Raw genomic sequence first — 18,511 nt, forward strand, 5'->3', positions numbered from 1 at the left:
AGAACACTGGAGTGGCTTGCCATTTCCTTCTCCAATGCATGAAAGCGAAAAGTGAAAGGGAAGTCCCTCAGTCGTGTCCGACCCTCAGCGACCCCATGGACTGCAGCCTTCCAGGCTCCTCCATCCATGGGATTTTTCAGGCAAGAGTACTAGAGTGGGGTGCCATTGCCTTCTCCGAAGATATTTATTTATTGGTTGTGCTGGGTCTTCATTGCTGCACGGGGGCCTTCTCTAGTTGCAGTGTGAGGGCTTCTCATTGCAGTGGTTTCTCTTGTTGCAGAGCATGGGCTCTAGGGACAGGGCCTTCAGTAGTCGTGGCCTGTGGGCTCAGTAGTTGTGGTGCACGGGCTTATTGTCCCATGGCATGTGGGATCTTCCTGGACCAGGAATCAAATCCATGTCCCCTGCATTGCCCGGCAGATTCTTCATCACTGAGCTACCACCGAAGCCCCCAAAATATCTTAAATACTTCTTGGGTTTATCATTTATCATGAGCTCTTTCCTCCTTTCTTTTCTCTCTCTATAGAATAAACAACAAGGACCTACTGTATTTATGTTAATTCCAAACTCCTAATTTATTTCTCCCCTCCCCTCCTCTGCTATCCCCTTTGATAACCATAAATTTGTTTTCTATGTCCATGAGTTTGTCTGTTTTGTAAATAAGTTTATTTGTATTTTTTTAAGATTCTGCACATAAGTGATATGATATTTGTCTTTGATTTACTTAATAGGATATCTCTAGGTCCATCCATGTTGCTGCAAACGGCATTATTTCATTCTTTTTTATGGCTGAGTAATAGTCCATTGTGTGCTTGTATACATATGCATATATATGTTATTTACTTTATACATCTTCTTTATCCATTCATCTGTTGATAGACATTTAGGTTGCTTCCAGGGCTTGGCCTTTGTAAATAGAGTTGCTGTGAACATTGGGGTGCATGTATCTTTTCAAAGTAGAGTTTCTCTGGATATATGCCCATGAGTGGGATTGCAAGATCATATAGTAACTCTATTTTTAGGTTTTCTTTTTTTAATGGAACCTCCCTGATCTTCTCCACAGTGGTCGCACCAACTTTCATTCCCACTAACAGTGTAGGAGAGTTTCTTTTTCTTCACTCTCTCTCCAGCATTTATTATTTGTAGGCTTGTTAATAATGGCCATTCTGATGGGAGATGATACCTCACTGTAGTTTTGATTTGCATTTCTCTAATAATTAGTGATATTGAACATCTTTTCATGTGCCTATGGGCCATCTGTATGTCTTCTTGGAGAAATGTTTTAGGTCTTCTGGCTATTTTTTAATTTTTTTTTTTTTTATATTAAGCTGTATGAGCTGTTGGTATATTTTGGAAACTAATCATTTGTTGTAGCATCATTTAGAAATATTTTCTCCCACTTTGTAGGTTGTTGTTTATGTTTTCCTTTGTTGTGCTAAAGTTTTTAGGCTTAATTAGATACTGTTTATTTCTGTTCCAAAAACATCTTGCTGCAATGTATGTTAGAGTCTTCTGCCCATATTTTCCTCTAGAAGTTTTATCCGGTCTTACATTTAGGGCTTTAGTCAATTTGAGTTTATTTTTGTATATGGTATTGAAGAATGTTCTAATTTCATTCTTTTACATGTAGCTGTCCAGTTTTTCTCAGAACCATTTAGTGAAGAGGCTGTCTTTTCTCCATTGTGTATTCTTACCTACTTTTCTTAGATTAATTGGCCATAAGTGTATGGGTTTACCGCTGACTCTGTCCTGTTCAGTTGATCTGTATGTCCGTTTCTGTGTCAGTGTCAGACGGTTTTGATTATGTTAGCTTTGTAATATTGTCTGAAGCCAGAGAATGTGATTTCTCCAGCTCTGTTCTTCTCTCTCAAGATTATTTTGGCTATTCAGGGTCTTTTGTGTTTTCATCCAAATTAAAAATTATTTTGTTCTAATTATGTGAAAATGCCATTGGTAATGTAATAGGGATTGCATTGAATCTGTAGATTCCATTGGGTAGTATGGTCATGTTAACAATATGGATTCTTCCATTTCAGGAACATGTATATCTTTCCATTTGTTTGTGTCATCTTCAGTTTCTTTCATTAGTGTCCTATAGTTTTCAGAGTAGAGATCTTTTGCCTTCTTAGGTAGGTTTATTCCTAGGTATTTTATTCTTTTTAATGCAATGGTAAATGAAATTGTTTCCTTAATTGTTTCTGATATTTCCTTGTTAGTGTACAGAAATGCAATAGATTTCTATATATTAACTTTTTTTAAAATTTTATTTTATTTTTAAACTTTACATAATTGTATTAGTTTTGCCAAATATCAAAATGAATCCATCACAGGTATACATGTGCTCCCCATCCTGAACCCTCCTCCCTCCTCCCTCCCCATACCATCCCTCTGGGTCGTCCCAGTGCACTAGCCCAAAGCATCCAGTATCGTGCATTGAACCTGGACTGGCATCTCGTTTCATACATGATATTTTACATGTTTCAATGCCATTGTATCTAGCAGCTTTATCACACTTACTCATGAGCTCTAGTAGTTTTCTGGTAGTTTCTTTAGGGTTTTCTCTGTGTAGCATCATGTCATATACAAACAGTGACAAATTTTTTTTTTTAATTTGGATTCCTTTTTAAAAAAAAATACTTATTTTTATTTATTTGGCTGCACTGGGTCTTAGTTGCAGAATGTGATATCTTTTGAATGGTAGCATGCAAACTCTTAGTTGTGGCATGTGGGATCTAGTTCCCTGACCAGGGATTGAACCCAGGCCCCTTGCATTGGGAGCACAGAGTCTCAGCCACTGGACCACCAGAGAAGTCCCTGGATTCCTTTTCTTGTTCTTCTCTGATTGCCATGACTAGGACATCCAAAACTATATTGAATAAGAGTGGTGAGAGTGAGCATCCTTGTCTTGTTCCTGATCTTAGAGGAAATATTTCAGCTTTTACGTTGTGTATGATGTTAGCTATGGTTTTGTCATATATGGCCTTTGTTATGGTTAGGTAAGTTCCCTCTATGCCCACCTTCTGAAGGGTTTTTTTTTAAATCATAAATGGATATTGAATTTTATAAAAAGTTTTTTTTGAATCTATTGAGATGTTCATATGGCTTTTATCTTCAATTTATTAATGTGGTGTATCACATCGACTGATTTGCAGATATTGAAAACTCCTTGTATCTCTGGAATAAATCCTAACTTTATTATAGTGCATGATCCTTTTAATGTATTGTTGGAGTCAGTTTTCTGGTATCTTGTTGAGAATTTTTGCATCTATGTTCATTAGTGATATTGGCCTGTAATTTTCTTTTTTTGTGATCTTTCCTGGTGGCTCGGACAGTAAAGAATCTTTCTGCAGTGTGGGGGAACTGGGTTCAATCCCTGGGTCGGGAAGATCCCTGGAAAAGGAAATGGCTACCCATTCCAGTATTCTTGCCTGGAGAATTCCATGGACAGAGGAGCTGAGTCAGACACGACTGAGCGACTAACACTTTCACTTTTTGTTTGGTTTTGGTATCAGGTTGATGGTGGCCTCGTGGAATGAGTTTGGAAATGTTCTTTCTTCTGCAATTTTTGGGAATAGTTTCAGAAGGATAGATGTTAACTTTTCTCTGAATGTTTCATGAAATTCACTTGTGAAGCCATCTGGTCCTGGACTTTTGTTTGTTGGGCTTGTTTTGTTTTTATTGTTTTTGGCTGTGTCATGAAGCTTGTGGGATCTTAGTGCCCTGACCAGGGATTGAACCTGCACCCTCTGCATTGAAAGGCAAAGTATTAACCACTGGACCACCAGGGAAGTCCCTAAAATACATTTTTTGATCCCCTTCTCTCTTTCTTCTTCTAGAACCCTTATCGTGTGTAGGTTGGCACATTTTGTATTATCCCATAGAGTTCGTATGTTGCCTTTACTTTTTTCATTTGTCTTTCCACTATTCTGATTGAGTAATTTACTATTCTGTCTTCCAGATCACTTATCATTCTTCTGTGTCCTTTAGTCTGCTATTCATTGCTTCTAGATTGGTTTTTATCTCAGCAATGGAATTGTCTAATTTTGATTGGTTCACCTTTATAGTTTCCATTAATAGTTCCTTGTTATGGTGATCTGCATGTCTATTGATAGGTTTCTTAATTCCTTTAGCATTTTTATTATCTTCTCTTTGAACTCAAGGTCTAAACGACTGGTGAGGTCTGTTTCATTATTTGTTCTTTCAGGGCATTTCTCTTGTTCTTTCGATTTGAAATAGTTTCTATGCTTTTTAATTTTACTTACCTTTTACTGTCTCTCTGAATTTCGGAGAAACCACTCTCCACTGTGGTCTTGAAGGGATGTTTTTATGTAGGGTTGTCCCTGCATAGACTCTGTGTCTCCAGTTCTTTGGTGGGAGACTGATTTTGGTATGGATGCCCACCATGTCTTTCCTCAGGCTGGACTGGTTGTTATCCCCTGGATAAGAAGGAAGTGTGGTTGGCTTGTAGCGTCTACAGCCTGTGCTGGATGTGAGGCAGGGCTTCTCAGCTCCATGGCTATCATCATCCTATTGGGAGTAGGGTGTACTCCCCAGTTGTTTGAATAGAAGGCTTGAAGGTTGGGTTTGATCATGCTCTGTAGCCCTTGAGTGTGCACGCTGCCCCAAGGGAGGTGAATCCTGAAGCAAGTAAGGTCTGTGAGGTCACAGGATACCTCTGTCTCACCTGTGGAGACATCCATGCTCAGAAGCAGCCCAAATTCACAACCCTTTCTCTGTTGTATTCATCCCAGATCTAGGACAGGGCTGTGTTGTGCAGTGACTGGGGGTCAGGTGGTTGTGGCTGCAGGAGCTGCTTTGTCACCTGAGATCTGGGCTGCCTCTATGGTGGTCTTCTCCCAGTCTTCTCTTTCTGCCCCAGATGTAGTGCTGAGCTGTGGTGTGGAGTGGGTGGAACCACTCCAGCACACCCAGTGTGCTCTTGCTGGGAAATAAACTGCTGCGTACTAGTATCTGCACCCTCTTATGGTGCCACCAGGTATGCATGCTGGCAGTATCTGCCCAGCTAGACCCACCACCCGCCGTGTGCCCATTTATAATGGGGTCTGCAGCTCCCCCAGATCACACCTCAGGCCCTCCGGTCTGTCTCTGCATGGCTAGACCAAGTCTCTGCCCAGATCTCACACTAGTCTGTGGTGTAGACTGAGGGGGCCAGGGCGTTTGCCTGTTTGGGTTGGGAAATGCGGTGAAGTGGCAGCCATCACTTCCGGTGGCTCTCTTGGCCCTGACTGTTAGTGAGCCAGCACACATACGCTCCTTATGAGTAGAGTCCAGCCTTCTTCTGTCTGTCTGTCTCAGTGAATTTCCTAGCAGGCGAGGGGTTTTTTTTTGTCTGTGCAGGATCCCAGGAATGGGATGCCAAAATTGTGGCTTGACCTGCTTGCTCCCCAGAGTGAAGGTCCACCCATGTGGAACTTCTCTTCCTTTCAGATCCCTCCCAGGGATGCAGGTCCCAACCTGATGGCTTTTTTTTTTTTTCCCACATCCTACCTTGCTTCCCAAATGTTGCTAGTGGTAAAGAATCCACCTGCCAATGCAGGAGACTTAAAGAGATGTGGGTTTGATCCCTGGTCAGGAAGATCCACTGGAGGAGGGCATGGCAACCCACTCCATGCCTGGAGAATCCCATGGTCAGAGGAGCCTTGTATGCTACAGTTCATAGGGTTGCAAAGAGTTGGACATGACTGAAGCGACTTAGCACGCATAGCACCCTTTTGCTGCTGCTGCTAAGTCACTTTAGTCGTGTCTGACTCTGTGTGATCCCACAGATGGCAGCCACCAGGCTCCCCCGTCCCTGGGATTCTCCAGGCAAGAACACTGGAGTGGGTTGCCATTTCCTTCTCCAATGCATGAAAGTGAAAAGTGAAAGGGAAGTCGCTCAGTCGTGTCCGACTCTTAGCAACCCCACGGACCGCAGCCTACCAGACTCCTCCATCCATGGGATTTTCCAGGCAAGTACTGGAGTGGGGTGCCATTGCCTTCTCCGAGCACCCTGTTATGTGGAGCTATTTATTGCAGCTTTGGTTGTTTGTATAGAAGTCCTGCTGCCAGTTTCCAGCTAGTTTTGACTGAGAATTGTTCTACATGTAGATGTATCTTTGATGTGTTTTGGGGGGGAGGGGAGCTCTCTGTCCTCTTATTCCACCATCTTGATCCCCTCGGTTGCTGACTTCTTGAAGTCTTGGTTTCCTTTTCTATAAAATGGAGGCCTTGTGCTTACCTCATTAACTTTTTGAGAATTAAAAGGAATACTGCACATGAAGCTCTCGATACTGTCTAGGAATAAGTAAGTGGTAACCTGGTGATTGCTATTGCTTGGGGCTTCCCTCCGTGGCTCAGTGGTAAAGAATACACTTGCAATGCAGGAGCCACAGGAGATGCGAGTTTGATTCCTGGGTTTGGAAGATTCCCCAGAGGAGAACATGGCACCCCACTCCAGTATTCTTTTTTTTTTTTATATTAATTAATTTATCTTAATTGGAGGCTAATTACTTTATAGTATTGTAGTGGTTTCTGCCATACATTGACATGAATCAGCCATCCACTCCAGTATTCTTGCCTGGAAAATTCCATGGGCAGAGGAGCCTGGCAGGCTAAAGTCCATAGGGTCACAAAGAGTCGGACATGATTGAAGCGACACTGCATACACGCTGTTGCTTGGGCATCTCAAAGGCCTCTCCACTGCCATTTGAGCACTGATTTTGAGCACAGTTGTAGACTATGTTTATTTAACTTACATGCAGAGTACCTCATGAGAAATGCTGGGCTGGTTGAAGCACAAGCTGGAATCAAGATTGCTGGGAGAAATATCAATAACCTGAGATATGCAGATGACACCATCCTTATGGCAGAAAGCAAAGAAGAACTAAAGAGCCTCTTGATGAAAGTGAAGAAGAGGGTGAAAAAGTTGGCTTAAAACTCAACATTCAGAAAACTAAGATCATGGCATCTGGTCCCATCACTTCATGGCAAATAGATGGGAAAGCAATGGAGACAGTGAGAGACTTTATTTTTTTGGCTCCAAAATCACTGCATGATGGTGACTGCAGCCATGAAATTAAAAGACGCTTGCTCCTTGGGAGAAAGGTTATGACCAACCTAGGCAGTATATTAAAAAGCAGAGACATTACTTTGCCAACAAAGGTCCGTCTAGTCAAGGCTATGGTTTTTCCAGTAGTCATGTATGGATGTGAGAGTTGGACTGTGAAGAAAGCTGGGTGCTGAAGAATTGATGCTTTTGAACTGTGGTGTTGGAGAAGACTCTTGAGAGTCCTTTGAACTGCAGGGAGATCCAACCAGTCCATCCTAAAGGAAATCAGTCCTGAATATTCATTGGAAGGACTGATGCTGAAGCTGAAACTCCAATACTTTGGCCACCTGATGCAAAGAACTGACTCATTTGAAAAGAACTTGATGCTGGGAAAGATTGAGGGCAGGAGGAGAAGGTGACAACAGAGGATGAGATGGTTGGATGGCAGCACTGACTCAATGGACATGAGTTCAAGTGAACTCCAGGAGTTGGTGATGGACAAGCGAGGCTTGGCCTGCTGCAGTCCATGGGATCGCAGAGTTGGACATGACTGAGGGACTGAACTGAACTGTAGACTATGTTGTAGAATGTATAGTCACAAATCATACAGTATTGTGTCATTGTCTGTAGATTCAAAAATGTTTCTATAGATATCATTTTCATATTCCTTATGGAAATATTAATAAGAGGGGAATGGTTTATTATCCAGACTTAGGGGAAATGTGGGTTAAATTAATTTCAGACGACCAGCACAATTGCAGCCATTAACCCAGTGATATCAAGTTGAGAACTGATGGGAATTGGGCTGATTAGGAATGAAGAGGCCAAATTTTATGCCCTCAAATTATAGGCTATTGAATTTAAAGAGAGAATGAATGCACCTATTTAGACAGAAGAATATAGCTTCAACATCACTAGTATGTTGGAAATAGTATAAGACAAAGTGAAACTTCTATATTCTCTTGTCTCGTGTTTTAAGTGATTTAAAAGGTATCATGGATCCCTGGTTGTGATTGTTTTGTTTGTTTTGGCTAGCTGGGTCTTCACTGTGGTGCACGGGTTTCTCTTGTTGTGAAGCACAGGCTCTAGAACGTGTGGGCTCAGTATGTGCAGTATGCAGGCTCAGTGGTCGCAGCTCATGGGCTTCTCTAGTTGTGGTGCATGGGCTCAGTTGTCCCACAGCATGTGGGATCTTAGTTCCCAGACCAGGGATTGAACCCACGTCCCCTGCATTGGAAGGTGGATTTTCGACCACTGGACCACCAGGGAAGTCCTCAATAGTTGTGATCGTGCTGTTCGTCTGAAATTGGGTAACTGAGGAAGTAACTAAGTTCTGGAAATTGACAAATCATCTAAATTCAAGAGACTTAATTCTAAACCACAATAACAATTTAATAATTTCTGCAGAGAAATATACATTACCAAGATGTCTAGACTAGTTCAAGGTATTTGCCTAGACATATCTATTTGAGAAATCAAGTCTATATCTGAAGATTGCTTGTGAATTTAATGTCAAATTGTTTGATTTTTAAGTGATAGTAAAATCGATCATGAATATTCATTGTCACTTTAAAGGTATACCTAACAAACACATACTTACAGCAACAGGGCAATCTTATTTGAACTTGGAGGAAATAACTTAATTCCATTTTAAGGGGTGAATTCTAAAAATAGCTGATCTTATTTATGTCTTACTGGAGAATGACATTTTCTTACCCTGTCTACCAGCTCTGGGTGATACACTGTTAAGTTTGTATCTTCCCTGTGAACTGAAGATGGGAGGTAGTGCCCAAAGTTATTGTTTCTTTCCCTTGGAAATGGGTGTAGTGTCTGTGTATACATGGTCCTTCCTCTTAGAGTATTTCCAGAGATATCCAGACCCAGAAGGTGGTTTGTTCATAAGAGAGGAGAGCCTGTTGAGGTTATGGTGCTTGAAACATGTTCAGCCTTCTTTTTGCATTCCAATTCTATTCACTGACGTTGGAGTATACAGACATCACTTGCATCTCACAGACTCTCACTAATGGTGAGTAATAGAGCTATGAGCCTCTGCAGAGTTAGATGATATCTGAATTTTCTAATTTGTTTTCCAATTAAGAAATTACATTTCTTTACTGTTTTTCTCTCCCTGGGAGTAGATATGTGCTAGATTTGTGGTCTTCCTTATACTGCTTTATTGTTTATTTCACAGACCCGTTGTTTATTGTATCAAGCGAGAAAGACCACAACCAGGCAAATATTCAGGCCACCGTGATTCGAAGCAAACTGGTAGGTCTTATTCATCTGCTAAGGCAGCCTAATGAACCTGAACCATCTAGTTTGGCTAACTGTGCTGATCAAATTTTCTAATCACCAAATCTCCACTGGATTTTATATTCTGCAGAAATATTTTTGCCATGGTTACCAGGGGACAAGATGTTTTAATACTTGTGGCCCAATGTGAGGATTAACTAATAGTGAATAAAGGACTCACGATAACCTAAATTATTTCAATGAGAAAAGTAATAGATGCCTGTGTTGAAAAAATTCCAGTAGTGCAAAAGCATATATGGTATAAAATAAATGCTACCCTTAGCCCTCTTCACTTAATCACCCCTTGTCATCAGTTTCTTCAGTATCCTTCTAGAGATAGGCTATACATATACCAATAGCCTATGCCATATAGACGGTTTTGTACCTTTAAAAGTTTGCAGTAGTAAAATACTTTAGAAAATCTGGTATAATTTTGTCCTTTTTCCCTCTGCCCTCCTGTCTTAACATTAGAGAAGGGTTCCCAGGTTTAGAACCATGTTCAGCAGCTTGTTCCATTATCCGAGATATTCTGTTTATTGGAGCAAGGCGGATCCTGTTCCATCGTTCATCAGTCGGGACTGGAAGCGACACGAGCAAAGGCACAGGGAGGCCCTCCAGCAACTTGCCGCGTGAGTGTCAGGTGGCTCCAGCTGCTATTCATGTGTTTGATGGATGCATTTTTCTTCTTAAAAAGTTTTGTTTATTCACTCTGTATTATTTTAATATGTACAATCGTGATGTTATACCTAGACCAGTTGAGCTCAAATTCTCTTTCTTAACCCCTTTGACCAAAACAATCTGGATTCGGGAGCAACAGTTATAGGTTTATTGGTTAGTATTAGGTTGGTACAAAAGTAATTGTGATTTCAGACTGTGAATTTTAAATTATTAAAATGAGGCTCAAACACATCTTTATTAATTAAAATAGGAACCATTACAGTCAACACATCTGTGCCAATGAGAAATGAGTTGGTTTGTTCCTATAGCGCAAAAATACATGTTTCAGGATTTGATGAACTCTTGGAAAGCATTTTCTGCCTTCTGCTGGTTGTGGAAGCGTTTTCCTGGCAAAAAGTTGTCGAGATGCTTGAAGAAGTGGTAGTTGGTTGGAGAGAGGTCAGGTAAATATGGCAAATGAGGCAAAACTTTATAGCCCAATTTGTTCAACTTTTGGATTGCTGGTTGTGAAACTTGCAGTCAGGCATTGTGGAGAATTGGGTCCATTCTGTTGACCAATAGTGGCTGCAGGTGTTGCAGTTTTTGGTGCATTTCATTGATTTGCTGAGCATACTTCTCAGCTGTAATGGTTTTGCTGGGATTCAGAAAAATGTACTGGATCAGACAGACAGCAGACCACCAAACAGTGACCATGACCTTTTTTGGTGCAAGTTTGGCTTTGGGAAGTGCTTTGGAGCTTCTTCTGGGTCCAACCACTGAGTTGGTCATTGCCAGTTGTTGTTTGTCGTATACAATCCACTTTTTGTTGCACATCACAATCTGATCAAGAAATGGTTCGTTGTTGTTGCGTAGAATAAGAGATGACGTTTCAAAACGATGGTTTTTTTTGATTTGCAGTCAGTTCATAAGGCACCGTTATCAAGCTTTTTCACATTTCCAATTTGCTTCAAATGCCAAATGACCATAGAAAGGTTGATGTTGAGTTCTTAGGCGGCTTCTTATGCAGTTGTATGAGGATCAGTTTTGATGATGGCTCTCAGTTGGTCATTGTCAACTTCGGATGACCGGCCACTATGCTCCTCATCTTCAAGGCTCTTGTCTCCTTGGCAAAACTTCTTTAATCACCATTGCACTATATGTTTGTTAGCGGTTTCTGGGCCAAATGCATTGTTGATGTTGCTAGTTTCCTGCCCTGCTTTATGACCCATTTTGAACCTGAATAAGAATATTGCTTGAATTTGCTTTTTGTTTAACATCATTTCTGTAGTCTAAAATAAATATAAAATAAACAGCAAGTGATAAGCCATTAGCAAAAGAAAATATAAAGCAAGAAATGAGCATTAAAATGATGTATAACATGACCACATTCCAGTATCAAATGGCAAAGTTCAACAGTGCAAAACTGCAGTTACTTTTGCACCAACCTAATAGGTGTTCTCCAAAGGTTACAGTATATATTACATGATAACTTAGCACCAAAGGTAGAGGTGACTGCATTTGTAATTTCTTTGATCCATCTTAGAAATTGCAGGTGTACTTTTCTGCTAGTATCCAAGTACACTTTTTGGAGACCTGCAACCAAAGCACCTTCAGCGATAGGTCTGTCAAATTCCTTATTCGTTTAAAGAATATTTGCAAGTTCATACATAGTAAATTTCTTTTAAAATGCTACCTTACAGCCTAGAATTCATGCTTCCTTAGAAAAAGGATCTTTGATATTTTTGTCTGATTATTCTTCCAGATAAAACTCAAAATCCTTTTTTGCACATTAAAATTCTCTAAAAACTTTTGGCATTCTTACTGGGATCAAATTAAAGCTATAAAGTAATTTAGGAAGAACTGGTATTTTTATAATATTAATCTTTCAATAAAGAAACAGGACTATATTATAATTTCTGTAGCAATAAAGATTTGTAATTTCTTTTAACAAATTAAAAAAAATTTGTTTTTTTAAATTTTGTAATTCTCATGCACTGTTAACTAAAAATGAGCATTTTTGTATGTGGAATTTCATAAATTTACTCATTTATTAGCTTTCAGCTCCTCTTGTTGGCTCCTGGTTTCCTGGCTCAGGAAAAGTGATTATTGTAATCTGAGATGTAGGACAATAAGACACATGTTATAGAAGACTTCGCTCTCAGTCTCAGGTGTTTCTCCTACTTTATAGACATATAAATACAAAATAGGGGCTTCCCAGGTGGTGCTAGTGGTAAAGAATCTGTCTGCCAATGCAGGAGATGCAAGAGACATGGCTTTGATCCCTGGGGTGGGAAAATTCCCTGGAGTAGAAAGTGGCAACCACTCCAGTATTCTTGCCTGGAAAACTTCATGGACAGAGGAGCCTGGTGGGCTATAGTCCATGGGATCACAAAGAGTCAAGACACGATTTAGCAACTGAGAATGAATAGGAAATAAAAATTATATTTGGAAATAATATGTTCGACTTGAATAATGTTTTCCTGCTTCGTTTTAGAATTGATACTTCTTTTCAGATGCCTAAAGAAGTTTATGAAGATCCTGATGTTACTGGAAAGAATCGCTATAAATATTTTGAAAGGTAGGAAATAATTACTGATGAATATGAGCCCTAATATTATTAGAGACTGCTTTGTAATAATGATAGCAGCTCTCATATTTAAGTCATGCAGTACACCAGGTGTCACTTTTTAAGTGCTTTATATATATAACATCAATTTTCAGAACAGAAATATAGGATAGGATATATTATCTCCATTTTACCAGTTAGGAAGCTGAGACCAAAAGAGGAGAAGTAAATTGCTCAAGGTTACTTTATTATGAATTAGCAAGTGTAGAGCTGGGATTCCAACTAAGTCTGCCTGACTTTAGAGATACTAATTGCAAATAAGAATGTATCTTTGAGAACAAAATGAAGTCATCAAATGAGGTGAGATAGAGCAAAGACACCATGACAGCTATAGTGCAGGGAAAAGTGTTAAAAGAGGGCAAATAGGTGACATTTGCTGTCTTTGTGTGAATGTTACCGAAACCACATGATCAAAAGATTCACCTTGTTTCATTCGTGATGAATACACACATGTGATAATCATACACTCAGATTAGATAAAAATAAGATGCGGATTTCCCTCTAGGTCCTATCTGAGTTAGCAAAATAGCTAACTCGGATGTATAACTTGATGTCATACCTACCTAAGTTCATTTGAGAAAGTAAATTTGTAATGCACATTATTTATGAACAACCTCCTTATGGGTGTTTTATGATGCTGAGTTTTTCAGAAGAATGAAATTCTTTACATAGTATACTCAGTTCCTAGACTTTCGGGGTCGGGTCTAAAGTAAATAATTGGAAATTTCAGAATATCTCAGGGAACTTGAGAAGTTGCTGGGAACTAATGACCAGCTGAAGCCTAAGTATAGGGCACTGTTTCTCAGGTGTGGCTTGATTCCCATCTGCAGCAAACACATGGGGATGTTTATTACAAATGCAGATTAATTGGCTCTACCTTGTATCCACTGAGTGCTGGGCTAGACCTGTGGATTTGAATTTTAAACAAGAATCTTCCCACTCCCACCCACTCCAGCGTTCTTGCCTGGAGAATCCCAGGGACGGGGGAGCCTGGTAGGTGCCATCTCTGGGGTCGCACAGATTTGGACACGACTGAAGCGACTTAGCAGCAGCAGCTTCCCACTCCCAAGTGATTTTGTGTGTGCCAAAGTTTGAGAACTGCTGATATATAAAGTATTCAAACTCACTGATTTTAAGGGACAAATATTGGCAGTGGCAGGAAACTCAGCAAACACACAATGCAAAAGTCCCACGTTTGTGTTTTCCTTTCTTCCCCAGGCCTTTCCTTCCATTTTATCAGCAGATGCCATTCAATGTTGTTTTTGCATCAACCAGGTAAGTAACCATTATTTTAAAACTTTTTTCCAGTTTATTTATTTATTTATTTTTTAAATTAAAAAAAAAAAAATTTCAGGATGGGGAGCACGTGTATTTTTTTTATTATTTGCTTCCATATTTGTTTCTAGAAGATAGTTTTCTGAATCATTATTTTTAAAGAATGGATCATAAACCATTAGAACATTTTCTAGTGGTCATTAGCAGCATTTTAAAAAACAAAATAGAAAATAACCAAAAGCATCAGATGTATTGAGGGTAGTTGTGTTTTTGCTTATAACTTTTGATTTAAATAGATAAATGTATATGTTCGTAGGTATATAATGGTTATGGTATGTAGTGTATTTTTGATTATGAGTTATGGTAAAAATGAAAGTTGAAAGTGCTCTAAATGTTCTCTTTTGCTTCTCTGAAATGTACTTATTTGACAACAGTTCTTCAACGTTTGATCAAGAAAACCAGTGAAAATATTTTTTAATAGTAGAATTTATAATTTAATCATCTGATGGACACAAGGCAGTGTGCTATATACAAAGATATATACACCATGGTGTCTGTCCCACAAAGGAATGTGAACCAAGGTGAAAAGAAAGGAAAGGACAAGAGCTGAATCTGGGATTATTGTGCAGTTCCCTGGTCTTTTGTTTCAGGGCAAGATAGCAGGTTTGGTAAAGTGTCCCATTAAAAAACTAATTTTTGCTATACTCTTTTCCATATCAATATAACTTAATGTTCCTATAAGAGAAGAAAATCCAAGGTATTCATGAAATGAATGAGAAGATAAATGTTTTTTAAGGCCTAAGATTTCTGAATAGAAATAGGTCTGGACTTTCAAACATACTTTTAAAAGGTATGGTTACTCTTAATGATACAGCATCTTATATAAATAGGATATATGTTATCAAAGGTCTGTAATCCATGCCAATTATGATTCCAGTTTCTCCTCAAATTTTTTAAGACTATGTATGGATTTCTTTGGCTCTTATATGGATGTAGGGAAGATGCTTTGCTTATTGTAGCAATATTTTTGGGGATCAGTCTCCTAAAGCAAAGGAAATAAAACCGAAAATAAATAGAATGTAATAAACTTAAAAGCTTTTGCACAGTAAGGGAAACTGTTGACAGTGTGAAAAGATAGCCCACTGAATGGGAGAAAATATTGGCAAATGATATGACCCATAAAAGGTTAATATCCAAAATATATAAACAGCTCATACAACATAAAAAAATTCCAAACAACCCAATTAAAAAATGTGCAGAAGACCTGAATAGACATTTCTCCAAAGAGGACATGCAGATGGCCAATAGGCACATGAAAAGATGTTCAACATTGCTAATCCATCAAAACCATAAGGAGATGTTATTTCATACCTGTCAGAATGGCTGTCTTCAAAAAGAACATGAATAACAAATGTTGGCAAGGATGTGGGGAAAAGGGAATCTTCATCTGCTGTTGGTGGGAATGTAAACTGGTGCAGTCACTGTGGAAAATAGTATGGCGGTTTCTCAAAAAACTGAAAATAGAATAACCATATAATGCAACAATTCCACTCCTGGGTATATGTCTGAAAAAAAATACCCACTATTTTGAAAAGATACATGCACCCCAATGTTCATAGCAGCATTATTCACCATTGCCAAAATTTGGAAGCAACTCATGTGTCCATCAACAAATGAATGGATAAAGAAGATGTGGTTTATATATGCAATGGGCTATTAGCCATAAAAAAGAATGAAATTTTTCCACTTGGAACAACATGGATGATTTAGAAAATATGCTAAGTGAAATTAGCAAAAGACAAATGCTGTATGATATTACTTTATTTGTGGAGTCTAAAAAATACAACAAACTAGTGAATGTAACAAAAAAGAAATAGACTCACAGATTTAGGGTACAAACTGGTGGTTAGCAGTGGGGAAAGGGAAAAAGGAAAGAACAATACAGGAATAGGGGGTTAAGAGATACAAACTATAATATATATTATATAAAGTAAGCTACAAGGATATAGTGTACAACACAGGAAATATAGCCAATATTTTATAACTATAAATGGAATATAACATTTAAAAATTGTGAAATACCATATTGTATTTGTTGTTGTTCTGTTGCTAAGTTGTGTCCAACTCTTTGTAACGCCATGGGCTACAGCACGCCAGGCTTCACTGTCCTTTCACTATTTCCTTGTGTTTGCTCAGACTCATGTCCATTGAGTCAGTGATGCCATCCAACCATCTCATCCTCTGTCACCCACTTCTCCTCCTGCCCTCAATCTGTAAGTTCTTGGTTCACGTGCTGATGAAGCCTAGCTTGAAGGATTTTGAGCATAATCTTGCTAGCATGTGAAATGAGTGCAATTGTACGATAATTTGAACACTCTTTGGCATTGCTCTTCTCTTAGGGATTGGAATGGAAACTGACCTTTTCCAGTCCTGTGGCCCCTGCTGAGTTTTCCAAATTTACCAGCGTATTGAGTGAAGCACTGTTAAAGCACTGCTAAAGCATCATCTTTTAGGATTTGAAGTAACTTAGCTAGAATTTCATCACCTCCACTAGCTTTATTTTTAGTGATGCTTTGTAAGGTCCACTTGACTTCACACTCCAGGATGTCTGGCTCTAGGTGAGTGACCACACCATTGTGGTTATCCAGGTCAAAGACCTTTTTTGTACAGTTCTTCTGTGTATTCTTGCCACCTCTTCTTAATGTCTTCTGCTTCTGTTAGCTCCTTGCCATTTCTGTCTTTTATTGTGCCCATCTTTGCATGAAATGGTCCCTTGGTATCTCCATCTTGAAGAGATCTCTCGTCTTTCTCTTTCTGTTGTCTGCCTCTGTTTCTTTTCATTGTTCATTTAAGAAGGCTTTCTTTTTTCTCCTTACTATTCTCTGGAACTTTGCATTCAGTTGGGTATATCTTTCCCTTTCTCCTTTGCCTTTCGCTTCTCTTTTCCCAGTTATCTGTATGGCCTCTTCAGACAATCACTTTGACTTCTTGCATTTCTTTTTCTTGGGGATAGTTCTGGTCACCACCTTCTATAAACAATGTGCCGAACCTCCATCCATACTTCTCAGGCACTCTTGTCCACCAGATCTAATCCCTTAAATCTATTTGTCACCTCCACTGTATAATCATAAGGGATTTGATTTAGGGCATACCTGAATGGCCTAGTGGTTTTCCCTGCTTTCTTCAATTTGAGCCTGAATTTTGCAGTAAGGAGCTGATGATCTGAGTCACAGTCAACTCCAGATTTTGTTTTTGCTGACTGTTTAGAGCTTCTCCTTCTTTGGCTGCAAATAATATAATCAGTCTGATTTCGGTATTGATCGTCTGGTGATGGCCATGTGTAGAGTCATTTCTTGTGTTGTTGAAAGAGGATATTTGCTATGACCAGCGTGTTCTTTTGGCAAAGCTCTGTTAGCCTTTGTCCTACTTCATTTTGTATTCCAAGGCCAAACTTGCCTTTTACTCTAGGTATCTCTTGGCTTCCTATTTTTGCATTCCAGTCCTTGTGATGAAAAGGACATCTTTTTTTGGTGTTCTGGAAGGACTTGTAGGTCTTCATAAAAATGTTCAGCTTCATCTTCTTCAGCATTAGTGGTTGGGGCGTAGACTTGGATTACTGTACTGCTGAACGGTTTGCTTTAGAAATGAACTGAGATCATCCTGTAATTTTTGAGATTACCCCCAAGTACTGCATTTTGGATTCTTTTGTTGACTCTGAGCTACTCCATTCCTTCTAAGGGATTCTTGCCCACCTATAACATGTTATACATCAACTATACTTCAGTAAAAATGTTAAAAAAAGAAAATAAATGGATAGAGGAAAATATAGCTTGCTAACACTAAAAGAAAGCAATAGTAGCTATAATAATTTCAGACAGAGCAGACTTCAAGGAATATTATCAGGGATAAAGAGAGGCATTATGTAATGAAAAAGAGGTCAGTTCTCCAAGAAGACATAATAATCCTTAATGTATATATACCTAATGACAGAGTGTCAGACTGCGTGTGACAAAAACTAATAGAATTACAAGAAGTAAATGAATTCACTGTCACAGTGGGGGGCTTCAATACCCTCATGTACAAAGCGGATACATCTAACAGGCAGAAAGTCAGTAAGGCCCTAGCATACCATTTATCAGCCGGATATAATTGCTATCTATAGACTACTTGAAACAAAACAAAACAAAATGCAGTACTTAGATGCAATCTCAAAAATGACAGGATGATCTCTGTTCATTTCCAAGGCAAACCATTCAATATCACAGTACTCCAAGTCTATGCCCCAACCTGTAATGCTGAATAAGCTGAAGTTGAACGGTTCTGTGAAGACCTACAAGACCTTTTAGAACTAACACCCAAAAAAGATGTCCTTTTCATTATAGGGGACTGGAATGCAAAAGTAGGAGGTCAAGAAACACCTGGAGTAACAGGCAAATTTGGCCTTGGAATACAGAATGAAGCAGGGCAAAGACTAATAGAGTTTTGCCAAGAAAATGCACTGGTCATAGCAAACACCCTCTTCCAACAACACAAGAGAAGACTCTACACATGGACATCACCAGATGGTCAACACCGAAATCAGATTGATTATATTCTTTACAGCCAAAGATGGA

General features: G+C 39.1%; 1 protein-coding gene across 1 annotated transcript in view; it reads left to right on the plus strand.

Moving 5' to 3' along the window:
- MAATS1 (MYCBP-associated, testis expressed 1) overlaps window positions 1–18,511 on the plus strand; it is a 114,123-nt gene that overhangs the window by 2,162 nt on the left and 93,450 nt on the right. The window contains exons 2-5 of the mRNA XM_010845419.1: window positions 9,240–9,316; window positions 9,812–9,969; window positions 12,492–12,575; window positions 13,842–13,898. Coding sequence (XP_010843721.1) covers window positions 9,240–9,316; window positions 9,812–9,969; window positions 12,492–12,575; window positions 13,842–13,898 — 376 coding nt within the window. The remainder of the gene's footprint in view (window positions 1–9,239; window positions 9,317–9,811; window positions 9,970–12,491; window positions 12,576–13,841; window positions 13,899–18,511) is intronic.

Source organism: Bison bison, unplaced genomic scaffold (assembly GCF_000754665.1).
Source record: "Bison bison bison isolate TAMUID 2011002044 unplaced genomic scaffold, Bison_UMD1.0 scf7180017864215, whole genome shotgun sequence".
Classification (NCBI taxonomy): Eukaryota; Metazoa; Chordata; class Mammalia; order Artiodactyla; family Bovidae; genus Bison; species Bison bison.